This window comes from Amphiura filiformis, chromosome 5 (assembly GCF_039555335.1).
Source record: "Amphiura filiformis chromosome 5, Afil_fr2py, whole genome shotgun sequence".
NCBI classification, from domain to species: domain Eukaryota; kingdom Metazoa; phylum Echinodermata; class Ophiuroidea; order Amphilepidida; family Amphiuridae; genus Amphiura; species Amphiura filiformis.
This window is the reverse complement of record NC_092632.1, coordinates 68,456,843-68,474,829: the sequence shown is the minus strand read 5'-3', so window position 1 is coordinate 68,474,829 and position 17,987 is coordinate 68,456,843. Positions and strand designations below refer to the sequence as shown.

The 17,987-nt window shown below is 39.1% G+C and overlaps 1 protein-coding gene and 1 non-coding gene across 2 annotated transcripts in view; both read left to right on the top strand.

The window, feature by feature from the left end:
- The window catches only part of LOC140153610 (tRNA pseudouridine synthase Pus10-like), a 44,559-nt gene that overhangs the window by 4,116 nt on the left and 22,456 nt on the right, over positions 1–17,987 (top strand). Inside the window, exons 2-6 of the mRNA XM_072176397.1 lie at positions 7,262–7,393; positions 9,145–9,474; positions 10,293–10,379; positions 11,305–11,339; positions 12,060–12,156. Coding sequence (XP_072032498.1) covers positions 7,262–7,393; positions 9,145–9,474; positions 10,293–10,379; positions 11,305–11,339; positions 12,060–12,156 — 681 coding nt within the window. The remainder of the gene's footprint in view (positions 1–7,261; positions 7,394–9,144; positions 9,475–10,292; positions 10,380–11,304; positions 11,340–12,059; positions 12,157–17,987) is intronic.
- On the top strand, positions 7,744–7,817 carry Trnat-ggu (transfer RNA threonine (anticodon GGU)). Its single transcript has one exon. It is a non-coding gene; the product is annotated as a tRNA-Thr (tRNA).

Sequence of the window (17,987 nt, the reverse complement as noted above, 5' to 3'; positions counted from 1 at the left end):
TCGGAACATTTACCGTTCACACACACTCGCTGCAGGCGTTTGATAAGGAAGCTTGAAATCCAAGTTTTGGTCTTGGAGCGGATGCCATAATAAGCTAACTTTAGAAGCAGCCGTTGGTGCGGGATAACATCAAAAGCCTTAGAAAAATCAAGGATGGCCATATCTGTTGTTTTCTTCTCATCAAAGTTCTTGGCGAGATCATTTGTTGTGAGAATAAGTTGTGACTCGCAGGAGCGATGCTTTCTGAATGCATGTTGGTTATCTGCCAGACTGCCAAGATGTTGTGACTTGCCAAATGACGCATCAAGTTACTGTCAATTATGTGTTCAAGGATCTTGCAGCAAACACTCGCCAGAGACACAGGCCTATAGTTTGCAGGATCGGTAGTGGCACCTTTCTTAAATAGGGGGTGATGTTTGCTTTCCGCCAATCGGAAGGTAGTTCCCCGGAGTCCAAGGATTGTTGGAAAATGAATTGCAGAACTGGAGCAATTTCTTCAGCTGCGATCTTTAAAGCTTGCTTTTGGATCTCGCCGGGTCCAGTGGCTTTACAGACTTTTATGTTTTCAAGCAGTTTCTGTACACCTTCCAGGCCTATCGTGATAGGTGGCATCTCAGGATAATGGCTGGGAGGGAGATCAGGCAAGTTTGACTGCACAGGATCCTCTCACGTGAATACACCTTGAAACTGGTTTGCAAGCGCTTCAGCTTTTTCACGATCTTGAGTGAGGAGATGATTGTCAACCTTTAACGTCTGGATCCCTGTGTTATCTTTCCTTCTGTATTTGATATATCTCCAGAAGTTTTTTGGTTTGTCTTCTTCAAGAATGCTATTTACATAATGTCTATGGGCGTTACGTATTGAATTGTCCACCTGTTTGCGGACTTTGGTAAATTTCTCCCAATCGTTATTCTGCCCGCTTCTTCTTTGCACGGATGTAAGATTTCTCCTTTTTACATCAAAGGCGCTTGAGTTTAGAAGTAAACCACGGTGCTTTAGCCTTACATTTCATTAATTTGTGAGGGACGTTTTTATCAACAAGTTCATTTAATGAGTCTTTGAACCAAGTCCAGTTGCTCTCAACGGATCTCATCATCGGATCTAATTTGAAGAAATCAGAAGCTAATTTTGCAACAAGTTCTTTAAGGGCTGGGGTATGAACGTTTGGACAGTATTTATTTTGGGACATTAGAGCACATCAGACATATCGAATTGCATTCTGAATACGAAGAATGCCATTCTGATATCAAATAATTTTGATTTTTTGAAATTCGCAATTTAATACACATTTTATGGCAAATCATTAAAAATTGATATTTTTGATATATAAAGTAAACTTTATAAATCTGATGATTTATACTTAAAGTGTATGTAGGTGGGATGAAAAGCCGACGATCAATTGAAAATTTTGACCTTTCAGTATTGAAGATATGGATTTTTTTTCCAAAACACCAAAAAAAAATAGGTCTTTTTGGAAAAAGGCCTATTTTTTGTTGTTTTTGTTTTGGGGAAAAATCCATATCTTCAATATGAAAGGTCAAAATTTTCAATTGACCGTCGGCTTTTCCTCCCTGCTACATACACTTTAAGAATATATCATTAGATTTATATAATTTACCGAGGACTGTTATATATCAAAATTTGAAAAATATCAAATTTTTATAATTTGTCATAAAATTTGTATTATATTGTGATTTTTAAAAAATGAAAATTTTTTAATATCAGAAAGACATGCTTCGTATTCAGAATGCAATTCGATACGTCTGAGGTGCTCTCATGTCCCACAAAAATACTGTTGAAACGCATAATAAACGCTCATTTTAGATCCCTTAAAAGCTGCCGTATCCCCTTTTCTCCAGAGAAGAACGTTGCGAGGAGGTTTTGTTGGAAGTTTGGTTTTCGTCGCCAAGTTCGCATGAATAATACAATGATCGCTTATCCCAGCATGAGGGCTCACATTGGATATTAAAGATGGGTGGGAAGTTAGCAGTTTGGCACCACCAGCAGTATTTCTACAGCCACCACCAGTTAGATTTCCAGAAGGAGATTCCAAATTGGAAGTGCTTTGCGTAGAATGTACCGACGAATCTTGATGGGCGATGTTCCATTGTCCATGTTACTTTTACCATTTTTACCCACTATTGTCCAATTGTTCTCGATTTTAGTGAGTTTCAAGGGCTTAACAGTCTTATTTGGCTCAGAGTTTACTTTCCACTCAACACCTGTTTTTCTCAGTGAGAGAGGAGGGACTCTATTTCTTTTAGTCACAGGACTAGTACAATGTAGATCTGTTAGACGGCAAATGTTCAGGTTCAAATTCATCTGAATCTTCACTCAATGATGAAAGGCACTCAAAAGGGTTACTAGATTCCAGAATTGATGCAAGGTTAAACGACGAGTCAAAAAAGGAACTTGCAAAGTTGGTAATGTCACATATGGGGCATAACCAGATGGCATCTGGGAATTGGTTTTGATAATCCAGAGAAGTATCGGAGATCTCAGAACAGTTAAAGTGAAACCACTTGTTACACATTGTACACTGAATTCCTTCAGATTTAACAGCATACTTGCAGATACCGCACGCATACTTTGGCTTACGTCCTCGGTGCACTGGCCCCGGGTTTAGGCTTATATCACCCGCTAGTAAGTTCACAATGATAAGCAATGGTAACCGGCCTCTTGGATAGCCCAGAAAAGGTGTAGAGCTATGTTTCAAACCTCTTCCTCGGTAGGGTTTTGGGGCACAGGAGTACGAAATCACATGCAGTGGGTAGATCAAACTCATACTCATACTCAGGCATTGAATAGTTTAAATTGTCGGAAAAAGTCATAGCATACAGCTTCGGCATGTCTAAAATCGGGTTGAAATACATGTCAAAAAATGGCACAATCCTACCGTATATCTTCAGGGTCTGGAGGCGCTGGGATTCCAACTCACACTTGTGGTTTATACGCAGTCCAATTTGAAACAACGCAATGGAAAACAGTAACCACAGCACAGATAACAATGAATTTCGTTGTTGTTTACGGAAATATGGCATGGCTCCACAGATGGTCAAACTTAGCCTCGTTCACAAAGACAAAACTCACAAACCACCAATTACACTCAGAAGCCGGCGCATTAAAAAGTACACAACAAAATAATTTTAGAATTTCAAGAATACGACATCAAAAAGTCTAAAAGGCTTGAATGACCGGGTTAAAAACGTAGAATCAATGAAGAAGCAAGTAAAAATCCAATATGGCGGCTATGAAAATGCAGAATTCTACGGTGGTCTATGCAGCTTATACAAAGCCCGCGAAAATCGTCTGGTGGCGCGAAAATTTAAAAGTCTTTAAAAGTCACTAAAAATCAAGAAAAACAATGCGATGGAACACAAAATAATTCTCCGTTGATCTTGCAATAATTAATTAAAATACGCTGCTACGGGAATTTAAAATGTCCAAACAAAAATTTAACTCGGGAGCGATAAAAAACACGTCCACCCTCGTCGAAGTCTCGATAAATATGTGAGGCTAGCTCACATCACACACTATAGGTGGCACTATTCGTCCATAGGGAATTGGAATGTGCATGTACGGTCCAAAAATGGCTTTACTGTGGGGCTCAATGGAGAAAATCACTAAAAATTAATATTGACAACCAAAACCTAAGTGATGTTGACTTAAGTTGGTACTGGCATGATACATACTGGATTCATAAACTATCACATAGTGCAATCCATGTTCCACCAAGTCGACGATCGATTTAGCTCAAAAGCAATTTGTGTGTAAATCAAGACCATCCAAAACAGCTTTCATACAGTAAAGAATAGGAGGTCATCTGGGGTCACATACAGTAGTGAGCATTGTACATGTGCCTGCTGTCACAATTTCACACACAAAATTTTGGGCAATTTGATGACACTATTTTTGTCTGTAACTTCAAAAGTATATGCACTAGAAACATGATTGACCCCTTATTGTTTAGGTAATTTGATTCTCTTTCAAATGAAAGAACTTTCAGCTAAAAATATTGAACTTCAAAATTTTATGAACATCCCTACCATTGGTTTCTATGGGACATGAAACTATCGGAAGTCGCGGGAGCCAATGTTGAAAAGTCGCCCAATTTTTTTCTTAACCATTGGTTTCTATGGGACAGGAAATTGTCAAAAGTCGTGGGAAAAATCTTCAAAAGTCGCCCAATTGGGCTACCAAATCACGGGTTTGGCAACCCTGATTCTGTCGGTCCAACATCCGGGCTATCTCTAGTCTCGGGCCCAAACTGCATGTGGCTCACGGTTTGTTATGAACAACAGAAACCGGCTGTGAAGGAGGCTACAGCCTACAGTCATAGCGATGTTGTTGGAGTGACATTCAATTTCGGAAAAAACGACACTCGACCATGGAATTTAATTTTAAGTTTGTCAGTATATAAACAGTAAATCAAGTAAGTTTCTTCCACTCTGAAGACTTAGAAACGGTTGTTGGATTCCACTGACTATTTGCGATCGAAATTTACATAACACCAATGACAGAAATCATCAACAAAAATCGAATCAGGGACTTGTTTTCACTTTCGACCGTGAGTCGCATCATCAACCGGAAGTGACGTGGCACGGACCGACAGAATTCCACTTACCATTGAATCCTATCTTACATGCTTAACCAGCTGTGTTTCTATTTATATATTCCTGTTTTAAATTCATGAATTACCATTTCTATCTTGTAAAACTTACATTTCAGTACATGACACTGTTCAAAATGTGACATCTACACCAATTACAGTCCCCGAAATGGACTACTTTTTAGCCGACCTCAATGCCGAAACATTTATTGATAGTTAAAAATGCGATCCCCAACCCGTTGGTTACCTTTGGACGAATTTGTAGAAATCTCCGCAGAGTCTCCGTGTCTGAAATTCCCCAGTACAAACATCAAAAATGTCGCATTTCTCAGTCCCGGTGATGAATACTATATCCGCATCGCTGTTTACTCAGCAGCCATTCACACATGAATATGCATATCTGTGACCCCTGTAAGGTCAAACACGTGGGGTTGATTCCAACCAATCCGATCCACCGATTGTGACCATGTGGTCGGTTTCATGAATATTTAATAAGCAGCTTGATACTGACGTCATATCTGAAGTGACCAGGAGGCAGCAGCTACCATTTTGGTCAACTGAACTCGACTTGTGCCTTCTTTTGGTTAACATAAATCGAACAAAATTTTCAATAACGGGTAATAGTAGAATTTCAATTTTTTATTAATGAAGTTACTTGTAGTTTTGAGGAATGACAAAGTTGTTTTTGGAAACTTAGATGTTCGTTTCAACTGATGATGTAGGATCGCAAGGTGAGTGAATTCGTGAAGAGATTTCCTTGTTTGAGTGATAGTAGGATACGGGACATAGGCTAATGACCTGCTCTGACGTCTCAATTCACACAGGATTATTCGTACCTGCTTACCAGACAGCAATATGCAAGCGTATTGCTGTATGGAACCAGACATACCCCCGTAGGGTGCCTCCAGGGTTTTATTTTGACAAGTTTGCATATTAGTATATCTAGTAAAATACTCACTTTAGAAACCTGTGTCACTGATGTACCGTATGTCATCTGTGATTGCTAAACTTGTTCTACACATCAGCTTTTGTCCAAAGATATATTTAAAAAGATGATTTTTGAGCTGTGAGTTCCAATTATTGGAACTAGGTCTTGTAGAGCTGCGAACAAGTCAAAATGGGGACTTTTAGAGCTGCGAACAGTCCAAATCGAGGGTCTTTCTTGGCTTTCTGGTTGAAAATCGCCTGAAAAACCTTTTAAGTGCTGAAATTATCCAAATCAAGGGTCTTTCGGAGCTCTATTTTGGTCAAATATAGGGGATCTTGCGGAGCTACGAAATCCAAAAAGGGGGGTCTTTCCAGCCCCCCTTTTCTTGTCTTTGGGTTCAGAAACAGTCTCTTTACAAGGGCTTGATGCTCTACTTAGAGCACCAATATTAATGTTCTGCGGCAGGCTATGCACTAAATCTGAGTTTAGTGAAGAAGAGTCATTAACATTGGACACGCTTGATTCATCAGTTAAAGTTTCGAATCTGTTTCTACAGTGCACTCGATGCTGGATCCACAAAAGAATGAAGAATCAAAGTTTGGCATTGCGCAATCACAACAAATCCATGAGTGGGATGAATGCTTAGCAAGAACATTGTAAACATCATTACTCATTGTAAGACATTGGGCATGGAACCAGGTGTTACAATTTTCGCACTCTAAACACTCTTGGCCCGATCTTGCAGCATTTTTACAAATCTTGCAGGGAAATTTAATCTGGTAAGTTAGAGCCAGAATTTGGGTTTATATCACCGGCAATGAACAGCAGTAGGGTAATCTTGGTAGACGAGTTCAATGAGGTAATACAGTATTTTGAAGTGGCGATGGGAAGTTGAACACTGCACAGATAAATGGAACAATGGGGGAGGATTTTCAGATGAAACAATCTTGGCAAAAACTAGAAAATTTACAACACATTGTCTATGGAGCAGTGTACATATGTAATGCACACAATCATGCATAATTCGCAAACGCCAAATCGGAAACAACTGAAATTTTGGGAATAAGCTTTTTTCCTGGATATCCGAAGCTTAGCAACAAATTGAGCTAGCAACAAGTGATCGAGTCAAAATAAAAACATTTCATGCACGCACTCAATGTAGGCATCACGCATGCGATGCGCAGTAAGCGCAATGTGCAGTGGCCTTTATAATTGATTTGTGCATATTGTTTTCACTGTGATTTGATTTTATTCACCGGCATGACGTAGCTCCGCCCTTGGCTATACCAGTACCAGTTCCAATATTGAAACTCCCAACTCCGATCGGGAGTTTTCAACAAATGCTATTTATGTGTGTTTAATTTACATTCACATACATACATGTACTTAGCCGTCGGTACGAAGAAATCGTTGCTCCAAAACTGATTGCAATTTACACATTGACATTCACATTGTAATCATTTTTCACCACAAAAGGCACAAAATGTGATATGAAAACATACGAATATATGGAGAGGTCAAACAGATTGTTAATTAGTGCCAACATTAATATTTTGCGACATTTATAAGAAAAACAATTAACACTGAACAAGTCCTCAAACGTTCGAAATTTGTAGTTACTACAACTGCCCAAGTACCAGTTGTAGTAATTACAAATTTCAAACGTGAATGCAGGTGACTGATCAGTATGCTGCAAGATTGACTCATTTCCATTTCTTTTGCAGCACGAAATGTCAGTGAATTCTGAAGATGCTAAAGCGGTAATCAAGGAGTTGCAGCTACATGATATATGTCCGAGGTGCATACTAAGGGTGCTTGGAGTGAAGACACAGTGGGCATATAGAAAAGCAGAGGAGGTGGGTGCTTTACTATATGTATCCATAAGATTCAAAACCTATAAAAATTTATTTTCATATTCATTAGATCATGAAGAGTGTTTGATTATGCTTATCACACAGGCAGAGCCATTTCCCTTTCCTCCAAATCACCTTTGTTTCAAGCAGACATTTTATAATTTAAAGCACATATTTGACCAGCTCCAACAAAAACCGGAACAAGTCGCCAGACATGTTTTTGAGTTATAGGCGTTTAAAGAATTTTGGAATTCTTAATTTCATGGGACTGAGTTGACTTTCAAATCCTTGTAAGTACTTATTGAAATGAGGTTTATTTAATCAATAATTGACAGTTGAACTATGATAATCCCTGACTTATTAGCTCAGTTGGTAGAGCATCGGTCCGGTGATCCGAAGGTCCCAGGTTCAAATCCTGGATAGTCAGTGAAATTTTTTCACTGGCTGTCATTTATGTATGTGTTGACTTGTGTTAAAAACCTTTCTCATACCGTAAAATTCCATCTACAAGCATATATATGCCTCTAAACAAGTTTTTTTTGACACAAGAGACAAGAGGCAGACACTCTCAACAAAAACGTTATTTGGAGTTTGAACAACTGTATTACTGATAAAGGCGGCTGTACAAACATGTATATTTGTAAGACCAATCTATTGCAATGTTTTTGAGAAGGGTATTGGCCTTTCATATCTTTAGTTAAAAAAACCCCTCGTTTAGAGGCATATATGCTTCTAGACGGAATTCTACGGTATATGATAATCCCTATTCAATCCTGTGTAAAGCAGGAAACTAATTAGCCCATATCTCAGAATACATGGAATAGCAGTTCAGCAAAAATATCAAGGTATCATTTACAAAATTAACCATATCTTGAAAAGTATTGATGCTATGTATATAATTTTGGTATCATTTTGAAGCTTAAAGTCATGTGCTTTCATTTTTATTCAAATCATGAAATGTTAAAAATGCGACTTGTTCTTGGTTTTGTCAGAACGGGTCACATATAACTCTCCACGTGTGTGTCAACTGCAGACGACAAATTTCAAACAAATTTTTAAAATTCAAACATATTTTGTCCATATTTGGAATCTGCATGAAAAATAAATTAAAATGAGTACAAACAAGCCTAGTATTGGTCAGTGGTTCTTAAGATATCTCTTGATATTTTGAGAAAATATCTCAAATCTTGGGTTTTTTATACGTTGAAGCCTATATGGCTAGCACACAGAACATTAAAAGGTGCATTTAAGTAAACTACTGCTCGGCATGTACCTACCTAAATGTTTGATAAACATAATGTGTAATTTGCACAGGCTAGTATTTACCAAGTATGTCACACAGTTGTTCACTTATAAAATGCAACCTTATCCACAAAAACTAAATATCCTATACCTCAATGATTAAGAAACATAGGTGCCATCAGCAACAGCCCATGACATACTAGAGGCATGAAAGCAGATCGTATCTGATTGGGACTGGATAGTTGTAGAAATTGTAGCAAAATGTTAACCCCCCTGAACACTACCTGCCGATCTAACATTGCCTCTGATTGGGCAATTACATGATATCTTCATTTTAATCACCAATCAGGATGGAGCTTTGCAAATAATTCACCCACATTTTTTTGGGTGGTGTAATTATTCTAACAATGTTGTTGATTGGTCCAATAGATAATGAAAACTTCTTTTTGATCAATAGGCAGGAGGGTTAAGAAAGTGCAAGGTAATTCAAATAAGTACTGTTTTATTTGCAGACTATAGCTGGGATTCTCTCCATGGCTACGATAGAAAGTAAAACATCAACAGATGGTGAAGACAAGTCAGATGCAATAATGGAAGACAACCCCGAGGACAATAAACAGGATAAATTGAGTGATACGAAGCAGAATGAAACAACATCAAAAGAGGACAGTAAACAAGAATCATCAGTCGATGTTGAAGCAGTGAAAGGACATGTAATATTAGAGAAAGAGCAACCAACAAGTGCGACTGAGCCCCAGGAAGATCAAGAAGATGACAAACCACTTTGTGGGTTATGTCTGGGGATATTGCAAGGGTTATGCGATAAGGAGTGTACTCATAGGGTAAGTGTATCTCCTTGAACTTTGTGGGTTATGTCTGGGGATATTGCAAGGGTTGTGTGATAAGGAGTGTACTCATAGGGTAAGTGTATCTTCTTGAACCAAGTGTAAGCTCCGTCAGAGGAGTTCTTCTGGGGTGAAGCAAACCTTCGGGGAGTGAAATGTCCCCGATCATGTTAAGATAATGTTGCCAAACAAATGACCCTGGCGTGGTATAAACATCAAGTTAAGATAATGTTGCCAAACAAATGACCCTGACGTGGTATAAACATCAAGTTAAGATAATGTTGCCAAACAAATGACCCTGGCATGGTATAAACATCAAGTTAAGATAATGTTGCCAAACAAATGACCATGGCATGGTATAAACATACGCATTAGCTAAGTCACTTGTCAATTGTCACTGATTAATTTGATAACCAGACAGGTACCCTGGCATGGTATAAACATCAAGTTAAGATAATGTTGCCAAATAAATGACCCTGGCATGGTATAAACATACGCATTAGCTAAGTCACTTGTCAATTGTCACCAATTAATTTGATAACCAGGCAGGTTTGGTTAACCCCAGAAGAACTGCTCTGATGGGGCTTCCTCTTTAAATATGACGAGACTTTTGCTGTGATTATATGCCATGAACTTAGCTTTGCCAGGATTCATGCTCTGTCCCATTGGTTACTCAGATGATTATATCAGGTATATAACTAACCATTGGGGGAACAATTTGTTTACAGTACGAACCAGTAACTTAATGTTATTCTGAAGAATGTGTTACAGATTATCTCACTTTAATAATGAATGAAATGTTTTACATCCATTAGATTGCTGACCAGATTATAGATCAACATTATCAGTTTTGCAGTTTCATGATGGCAGTAACCCTTCCACTACAGCTCTTCATTAGAGAGGTAAGTTGCTTACCATGTTCGAAATGGGCTATTCCATTTAAAAACCACACTACCCCTGTGGAAGATTTTGGAAATATCTTCCACAGGGGGAGGATGAATTTCAAATGGAATTGACACATTAGCAGCTCCATTTAAACTTCACTTGCCCTCAGGGGAAGATTCATGTTGAATCTTTCTCAGAGGGTGTATGGAAATCATATGGAGGTGCCAAATGTGCTCATTCCGTCTGAAATTTATACTCCCCCTGTGGAAGGTATTTCCAAAATCTTCCACAGGGGTAGTGTGGATTTTAAATGGAATAGCCCAATCATTGTTTCAGTGAATGAAAGTGAATGTTGTGCTGATTGAAATAACGTACATGTAGATTCATGGGTTATATTAGGCCTGCTAAGAATACGCGATTTTGGAGGCCAAAACACACACCCGATTTTCCAAAAACGCAAAAATCCGTGATTTCCGCCTAAAAGCAAGTTACAAATTGGTCCCATTTGGATACAAACTTGTAATTTTTTGGTAGCTTTTTTCCCATTTTTTTTTTTTGAAATTTTTTTTTAATGATGGTAGCACTTGATGTTAGGTCCAGGGACTCTCCAAATCCCATGAAAAAAATTAAAATTGCCAAAAAAAAAATTTACATTTTTTATTTTTTTTTATAGATTTTTTCAAAATGTCAAAAAAAAATGTAATTGGAGCCAAAATACGCAAATTGCGGCGCAAATAACGCAATTGCGTATTCTTAGCAGCCCTAGGTTATATTCTGTGTTTTTCAGTGCAACTGTCATGACAGTTTTACATGTTTGCATCACACATTTACTAAAAATCCCAATCACATATCACTACCCAAAGAATGGCCGTGCAAGATTCAATACTATTTGTGAATATATTTATTTTCTTCTTTTTTTTGTTCTTTATTTTTTCATTACAGAATAGTTTATGGATACATATGTCAGAAACATTGAAGTAAGTTTGAAAATGTTGTAATCTCCAATCTCTCTTCCTTTAATAAACATAATATGGACACTACAAATTTTATATATGCACATACATGTATGCATCACACTCATGTGCACATACAAATGTGCACTGACAACCAAGGACTGGTCCATATGTATAAAAAAAAGTTGGACCGGGTCTAGCTTTAGACCTGGTCTAACTAGAGAATGAAATTTTTAGTATTTACATACCTTACTCTATTATTGTATATCCTGTTAAGGGCAAATACATGTAACTTAATGGATGCATTTTGATTTTTGGAATTTGCTCGGAGTAAAGGAGAAAAGAAAAAATTAAACGGATCCCTCTCTGAGTCTAACCTCCATTCTAACTTGTTTTGTGCATACGGCGTACTGAAATTTCACATTGAAACCATGGATTTTTGTGAATAAATTTGACAATTTATCACTACACCGTGGACCTGACATTAGGTAATTCTTTCTATAGTAGGAATTCCAATTGAATGAACGCGGCTTTCAACAGCTGTACTCGATCCAACCGCGATCGTATGTCGCATATTTCAAACTACAACGCGAACGCACGACCTTGGATACAGTGCTAACCAATCACAAGTGTGTTGGCATGTTTGGATTCACTTCGCGTGTACGCAAAAAATCGTCACGCTATTGAAAGCTGCGTTCATTCAATTGGAATTCCTACTATAAAGGTGTGTATTTTACATTTCAGACAACCATTCCGTAATATTCCCTCCATTAAAGAAGTATACAAGTGGATGGCTGGACCACTGCTGGGAGAGGCATTAGATGTACACTTTCATCCAAAGGTGAGAACAAATGCAATTCATTGCGTAAGCGCCAATTTTGTGTTTTAATTTTCTCGTGCCTGACTCCATCTGGTTTGTGCGCGTACCAGTGTTTGTGTCTGCTGCCCTCGCACGGCGGTTGTTAGGTTGAGTCGTCTGCACAAGACGGACGCAGGTTCGTGGTGACAAAGTTGTTTTACCATCATGAATAACAGACGTAAAAATCGTAATTTCACGTTATCACGCCAATAAGCATCTACATCTACATAAATACTCAACAAAGTTACATAAATAATAATAAATACTGAACTTATAACGCGCACAAATTTCCAAGGGATGCGAGGCGCGAGAAGAAGACAGAAGGAAGGAAACATCATATTTGGGGAAGAGATGAGTTTTAAGGAGACTTTTAAAAGTCCCAATGCTATGGGCCATTCTGATGACTATAGGCAGCTTATTCCAAAGACTGGGGCCAGCCACAGAAAAGGCAGTATCCCCAGCCAGTTTGAAGGTTCTGGGGATAACAAGCGAGTTACCAGCCGATCGGAGATAGTATGAGGACTGGCGGATATGGAGCAATGAAGAGAGGTATTCAGGAGAATCCAGATTGACACATTTGTAAGTGTGGACAAGCGTCACGAAATTTAATTCGTTCAGCCACAGGAAGCCAGTGAAGCTGGGCAAGTAATGGGGATGTGGAAGTGAATCTGGGGTTCTGGAAGATGAGGCGGGCAGATTTGTTCTGGATACCCTGCAGGCGTTGAATGTTTTTCAGAGGGATGCCATTAAGGAGGGAGGAACAGTAATCTATCCTAGACAATATAAGGGCACGCACAATGTTATTACACGTGTTGAAGTCAATGAAACGTCTTATCCTGCCAAGATTCCGTGAGTTGCCAATTAAGGGACCGACAAAGCTGAGTGATATGGTCGGACATCTTCAAGTCACCATCAAATACAACGCCAAGATTTTTTATTGAGGCGGAGGGTTTGATAACATGCTCATCGAGGTGAAGAGTGTAAAACTTCACCAATTCATAATGAGTAGCAGAGGCGGCAATGAAATATTCAGTTTTTGCCATATTGAGCTTGAGCTTGTTACACTGAAGCCACACCCTCAACTCATTGATGCAATTAATGAGTTTAAAGAGGGCACAAGCAGCATCACCAGGTATAGCAGGATCAAAGACGCCAAACAACTGAACATCATCCGCATAAAAATGGAATTGAACATCATGGTGACGAATGATCTGACCCATTGTAATAACAGAAAGCCTGTGGCCCGAGAACAGACCCTTGGGGTACACCATGTTTGAGAAGAGCAGTCTCGGAAAACATGCCCTCAACAAAAACCTGACTAGTTCTGTTGGTCAGGTAGGTCTTGAAAAAAATCAAGGCAGTGTCAGTGAGACCAAATTCTTGACTCAACCGCCGCAATAGAATACCATGATCAACTGTATCAAATGCGGCGGTCAAGTCAAGTAACACAACAAAGACAGCTTTCCGGCCATCAACAGCTCTCATTATTTGATCGTGAACATGTAGGAGGGCTGTCTCAGTGCTATGACCTGTCCGGTAGGCCGATTGGAGTGGCTCGGACAGGTCATGGCTGTTGACATGGTACGATACCTGAGCAGAGACAGCTTTTACAGCTTTTACATGAAAGCAATATCTAGTTGAGGTGATCAAAGGCGCCAGTTGAATACAACATGGCTATACAAAACTGAAGAAAAAAGACATGAAATTACATATTATTAATACAACTCTTGAAGCAGTCAACTGATTTGGCAATATACACAGAAGGAGGTACGGCGTTCCATTCTATGATTGTCCGGGGGAAGAAACTATATTTGTAGGGGTTTATGTGAGGTGTCATAACTCTAAACCATTGGGGATGGTATTGACGAGTTTTAACTGTCTGTGCTTAAACATATTCAGGAATGGGTATTGCAATTTCATCATTTTTGGCTCTTAGCGTAGCTAGGTGAGCCTGAGTCATTGCAGTCAGTGAGGACTGTATTTTTGCTACATATTTTGGCCACTTGCGTTCTTGCTTTTTATGCTAAGGTTTCTTTTGTTTATGATATTTGGCTTTGAAATTACGTTCCAAGGTTTGCTTAGTTATTTAGCAATCGATTGCACTCCTTTAGAAGTGAATTTGGGGTGGGGAAAGTACTTATTTTGAAGTGAGAAAAGTCAAAAGTCGTCATGAGAAACAAGTCATTTCTATCGTTTTGCTTGGTTCCCTGTATGCGCTAGAGATTATTTTGGTCTGAGTAATTTAAGTTGTGAGATCATGGCGGGAATTGACGGATTGCACTATTTTTCTTTGGGAAAGTGACCTTTTATCATGAATTTTTGCGGTGATCTCACATGGACAGAAACGTGATTGGATGATTCCTTTGTCCAGATTGTTTATTGAGTTCTCGGGAGTTTTGTTACCATGGGACAACACTTCAAAATATTTAGAGACCAGCGGCGTAGTAATTTAGTTAAATTAACGCTAAATAACCAGGGTTGCCAAAAAAATTCAGCCCGAATCGCAGGTCAAATAATCGAAAAAGTCGCCCAATTTTTTTTTTCTTTACCCTTTGCATTCTATGGGGCAGGAAATTGTCCCGGGGAAAATCTTCAAAAGTCACCTAATTGGGTTACCAAATCGCGGGTTTGACAACCCTGAAAACAACGTCTCGACAGCGAAGGTCACATCTGGCTATTCATTATCATTGTTTGTCTGGCACCGCTTTCTACAGCGTGGGTTGGGAATTCTGAAAATCTGTAAAAATTACAATTTTGCGGAATAAAGGGTGGGTTTCTAAAAAGCGCAATATATAATTATAAAGCGTGTGGGTAATGCTAACAATTAAAAAAAAATATAATAAAGTAATTTGATGATCTGTTGAAAAACATTCATATTTTCTTCATAAATCTGGAAAGAAAATGTCAAAAATTAATTTGCTGATGTTTTCAATTCATACGACGTCACCCGTAGAAGAATCGACGCGCCGTGAGTTTTATGAATGAATATAATTTTCAGTCTCTACATCAGCCGCTTTGCCCGCTTCGCTCACACTAGAAGTGGAGCGATCCGAACCACAGCGGCCGTGTAGAGAGTATAGACTGACGTTTTCATGAATTCAGGATCTCACAGGTATCTCAGCCCTTTACAATTTGCCCATGTGTTTATGATAAACAATCTAAAGTCGTATCTTTTCGATGCAGTTGCAGTGATGCAGTTTTGCCAACATTTAATATGTCGCAAATGTTTCAGATGAATAAGAAAATCACGAGTGTTTGATAGATGAGGATAAATTCTGCATCAATTCGGATTCTGAAATGGATTGATGGCGCAGATAATGATAAAATGGACCCGGAAGTGACTGTATGAAGCGGCGCGCCGATGTTCAGTCTTCGAATTTGATAAAGTAATGCTGTAAACAATCTAAAAGTCGTATCTTTTGAAAGATGTTTCAGATGAATAAGAAAATCATGAGTGTTTGATAGATGGGGATAAATTCTGCATCAATTCGGATTCTGAAATGGATTGATGGCGCAGATAGTGCTAAAATGGACCCGAAGTGACTGTATGAACGGCGATAGCGCCTGACGATGTTCAGTCTTCGAATTTGATAAGTAATGCTGTAAGCTTTGGTCACAAACACTGCATAAGGGTGGGGGATCAATTTTGATAAAAAAAGTGTGGGGAAATATAAATGGTGGGGTTTGACCCCTGACAAAGCGTTCGAAATTTGTAGTTGCTACAACTCAACTGATCATCACTATTTAATTCACTATCTGTTTGTTTGTCTGTGTCTGCCTCTTTTCTCAGAGACTATTGTAGTAGTAGCTCGTTTCACGTAGTGATTCCGTTGTCCCACTGGCCTACAAAACTTAGATTGCATGGCGATCGGAGTGTTTTCGATCAGAGCACCTCAGACTAGCAATAGTAGCATAGTTATAGTAGGGAAGCATGTTCCTCAAACTTGGTGGGTGGATGCATCTTTAGTACACCATGTCACATACAATATTTTCTCAATTCGAATTTTATCCTTTCTGGGTAGGCCTATGACTGATTTTGTTACCGTAAAATTTGTGTCAATTCCCGATATCACATGTTAGTACCGTACACTATAAATGCACCAGATTTTGTAGGCTCCAATTGCTGATTACATAAATGAGAACAACTGGTAACCAGCGGCACTGTGCAGTACCGGTCTGTTATTCAATTGCGTAGTGTGTGGGTTACGTGTATTTTATGTGTAAAATGCGGTGATCCACCCAAAAACAAAATCATCGTATAGACAGGCGTATAGATCCCTGGTACTAGGTGCATCTTGACCCCAGCATAAGTTTGTATTGGTTAGCGGGTCAAGGTCACCTGAGGTCATCCAGGGGTCATCTGAGGTCAAATTTGCAAAAACTGTTGTAGGGGCATGAAACTGGTTACAGTCAACATTTGGAGTCAAATTTTGGGAAGGTCATCCGGGGTCACCCAGGGGTCATCTGAGGTCAAATTACTAAAAACTTGTATGGGCATGAAACTTGGTGGGTACAGTCAACATTTAAAGTCAAATTTTGGGAAGATACTAAAAATTGTCGTATGGGCATGAAACTAGGTGGGTACAGTCAACCTTTGGAGTCAAATTTTAGGAAGGTCATTTTGAGGTCATCCGGGGTCACCTAGGGGTCATCTGAGGTCAAATTACTAAACACTGTCGTATGGGCATGAAACTTGGTGGGTACAGTCAACATTTGGAGTCAAATTTTGGGAAGGTCATTTGGGGTCATCAGGGGTCATCTGAGGTCAAATTACTAAAACTGTCGTATGGACATGAAACTTGGTGGGTACAGTCAACATTTGGAATCAAAATTTTGGGAAGGTCATTTTGGGGTCACCCAGGGGTCATCTGAGGTCATATTACTAAAAACTGTTGTATGAACATGAAACTGGATACAGTCAACATTTGGAGCCAAATTTTGTGGGGTCGCATGTTCCTCGAACTTGATGGGTGCATCTTGACCCCAGGCAGAACAAGTTTGTATTGGTTAGTGGGTCAAGGACACCTGAGGTCATCCAGGGTCATCTGAGGTAAAATTAGCAAAAACTGTCATGGGCATGAAACTTGGTGGGTACAGTCAACATTTGGAGTCAAATTTTTGGAAGGTCATTTCAGGATCAACCGGTGTCACCCAGGGGTCATCTGAGGTAAAATTGCTAAAAATGTCGTATGGGCATTGGTGGGTACGGCCAACATTTGGAGCCTAATTTTGTGGGGTCATACAGAACAAGTTTGTATTGGTTAGTGGGTCACGGTCACCAGAGGTCATCCAGGGGTCATCTGAAGTCAAATTAGCAAAAACTGTCGTATGGGCATGAAACTTGGTGGGTACACTACAGTCCACATTTAGAACCAAATTTTTGGGAGGGTATTTTGGGGTCATCCAGGGGTCATCTGAGGTCAAATTACTAAAAACTGTTGTATGTGCATGAAACTTGGTGCGTACAGTCAACATTTAGAGTCAAATTTTGGAAGCTCATTTGAGTCAGCCAGGGGTCACCTGAGGTCAAATTACTAAAACTGTCGTATGGGCATGAAACTTGGTGGGTACAGTCAACATTTGAAGTCAAATTTTGGAAGGTCATTTGGGGTCATCTGAGGTCACCATTTAGAGCCAAATTTTGGGAGGTCATTTTGGGGTCGTCTGAGGTCAATTTAGATGAATTCTAATAGTTGCCAAGGCTTTCTATAGTTGTTGAAAACTAAAAATACTAAAAAAAGGGGATTTTAAAATTTTGCAGAACAAATTATTCTTGCTGGTTCAGTAGTAATTTGCACAATAATGAATTATTT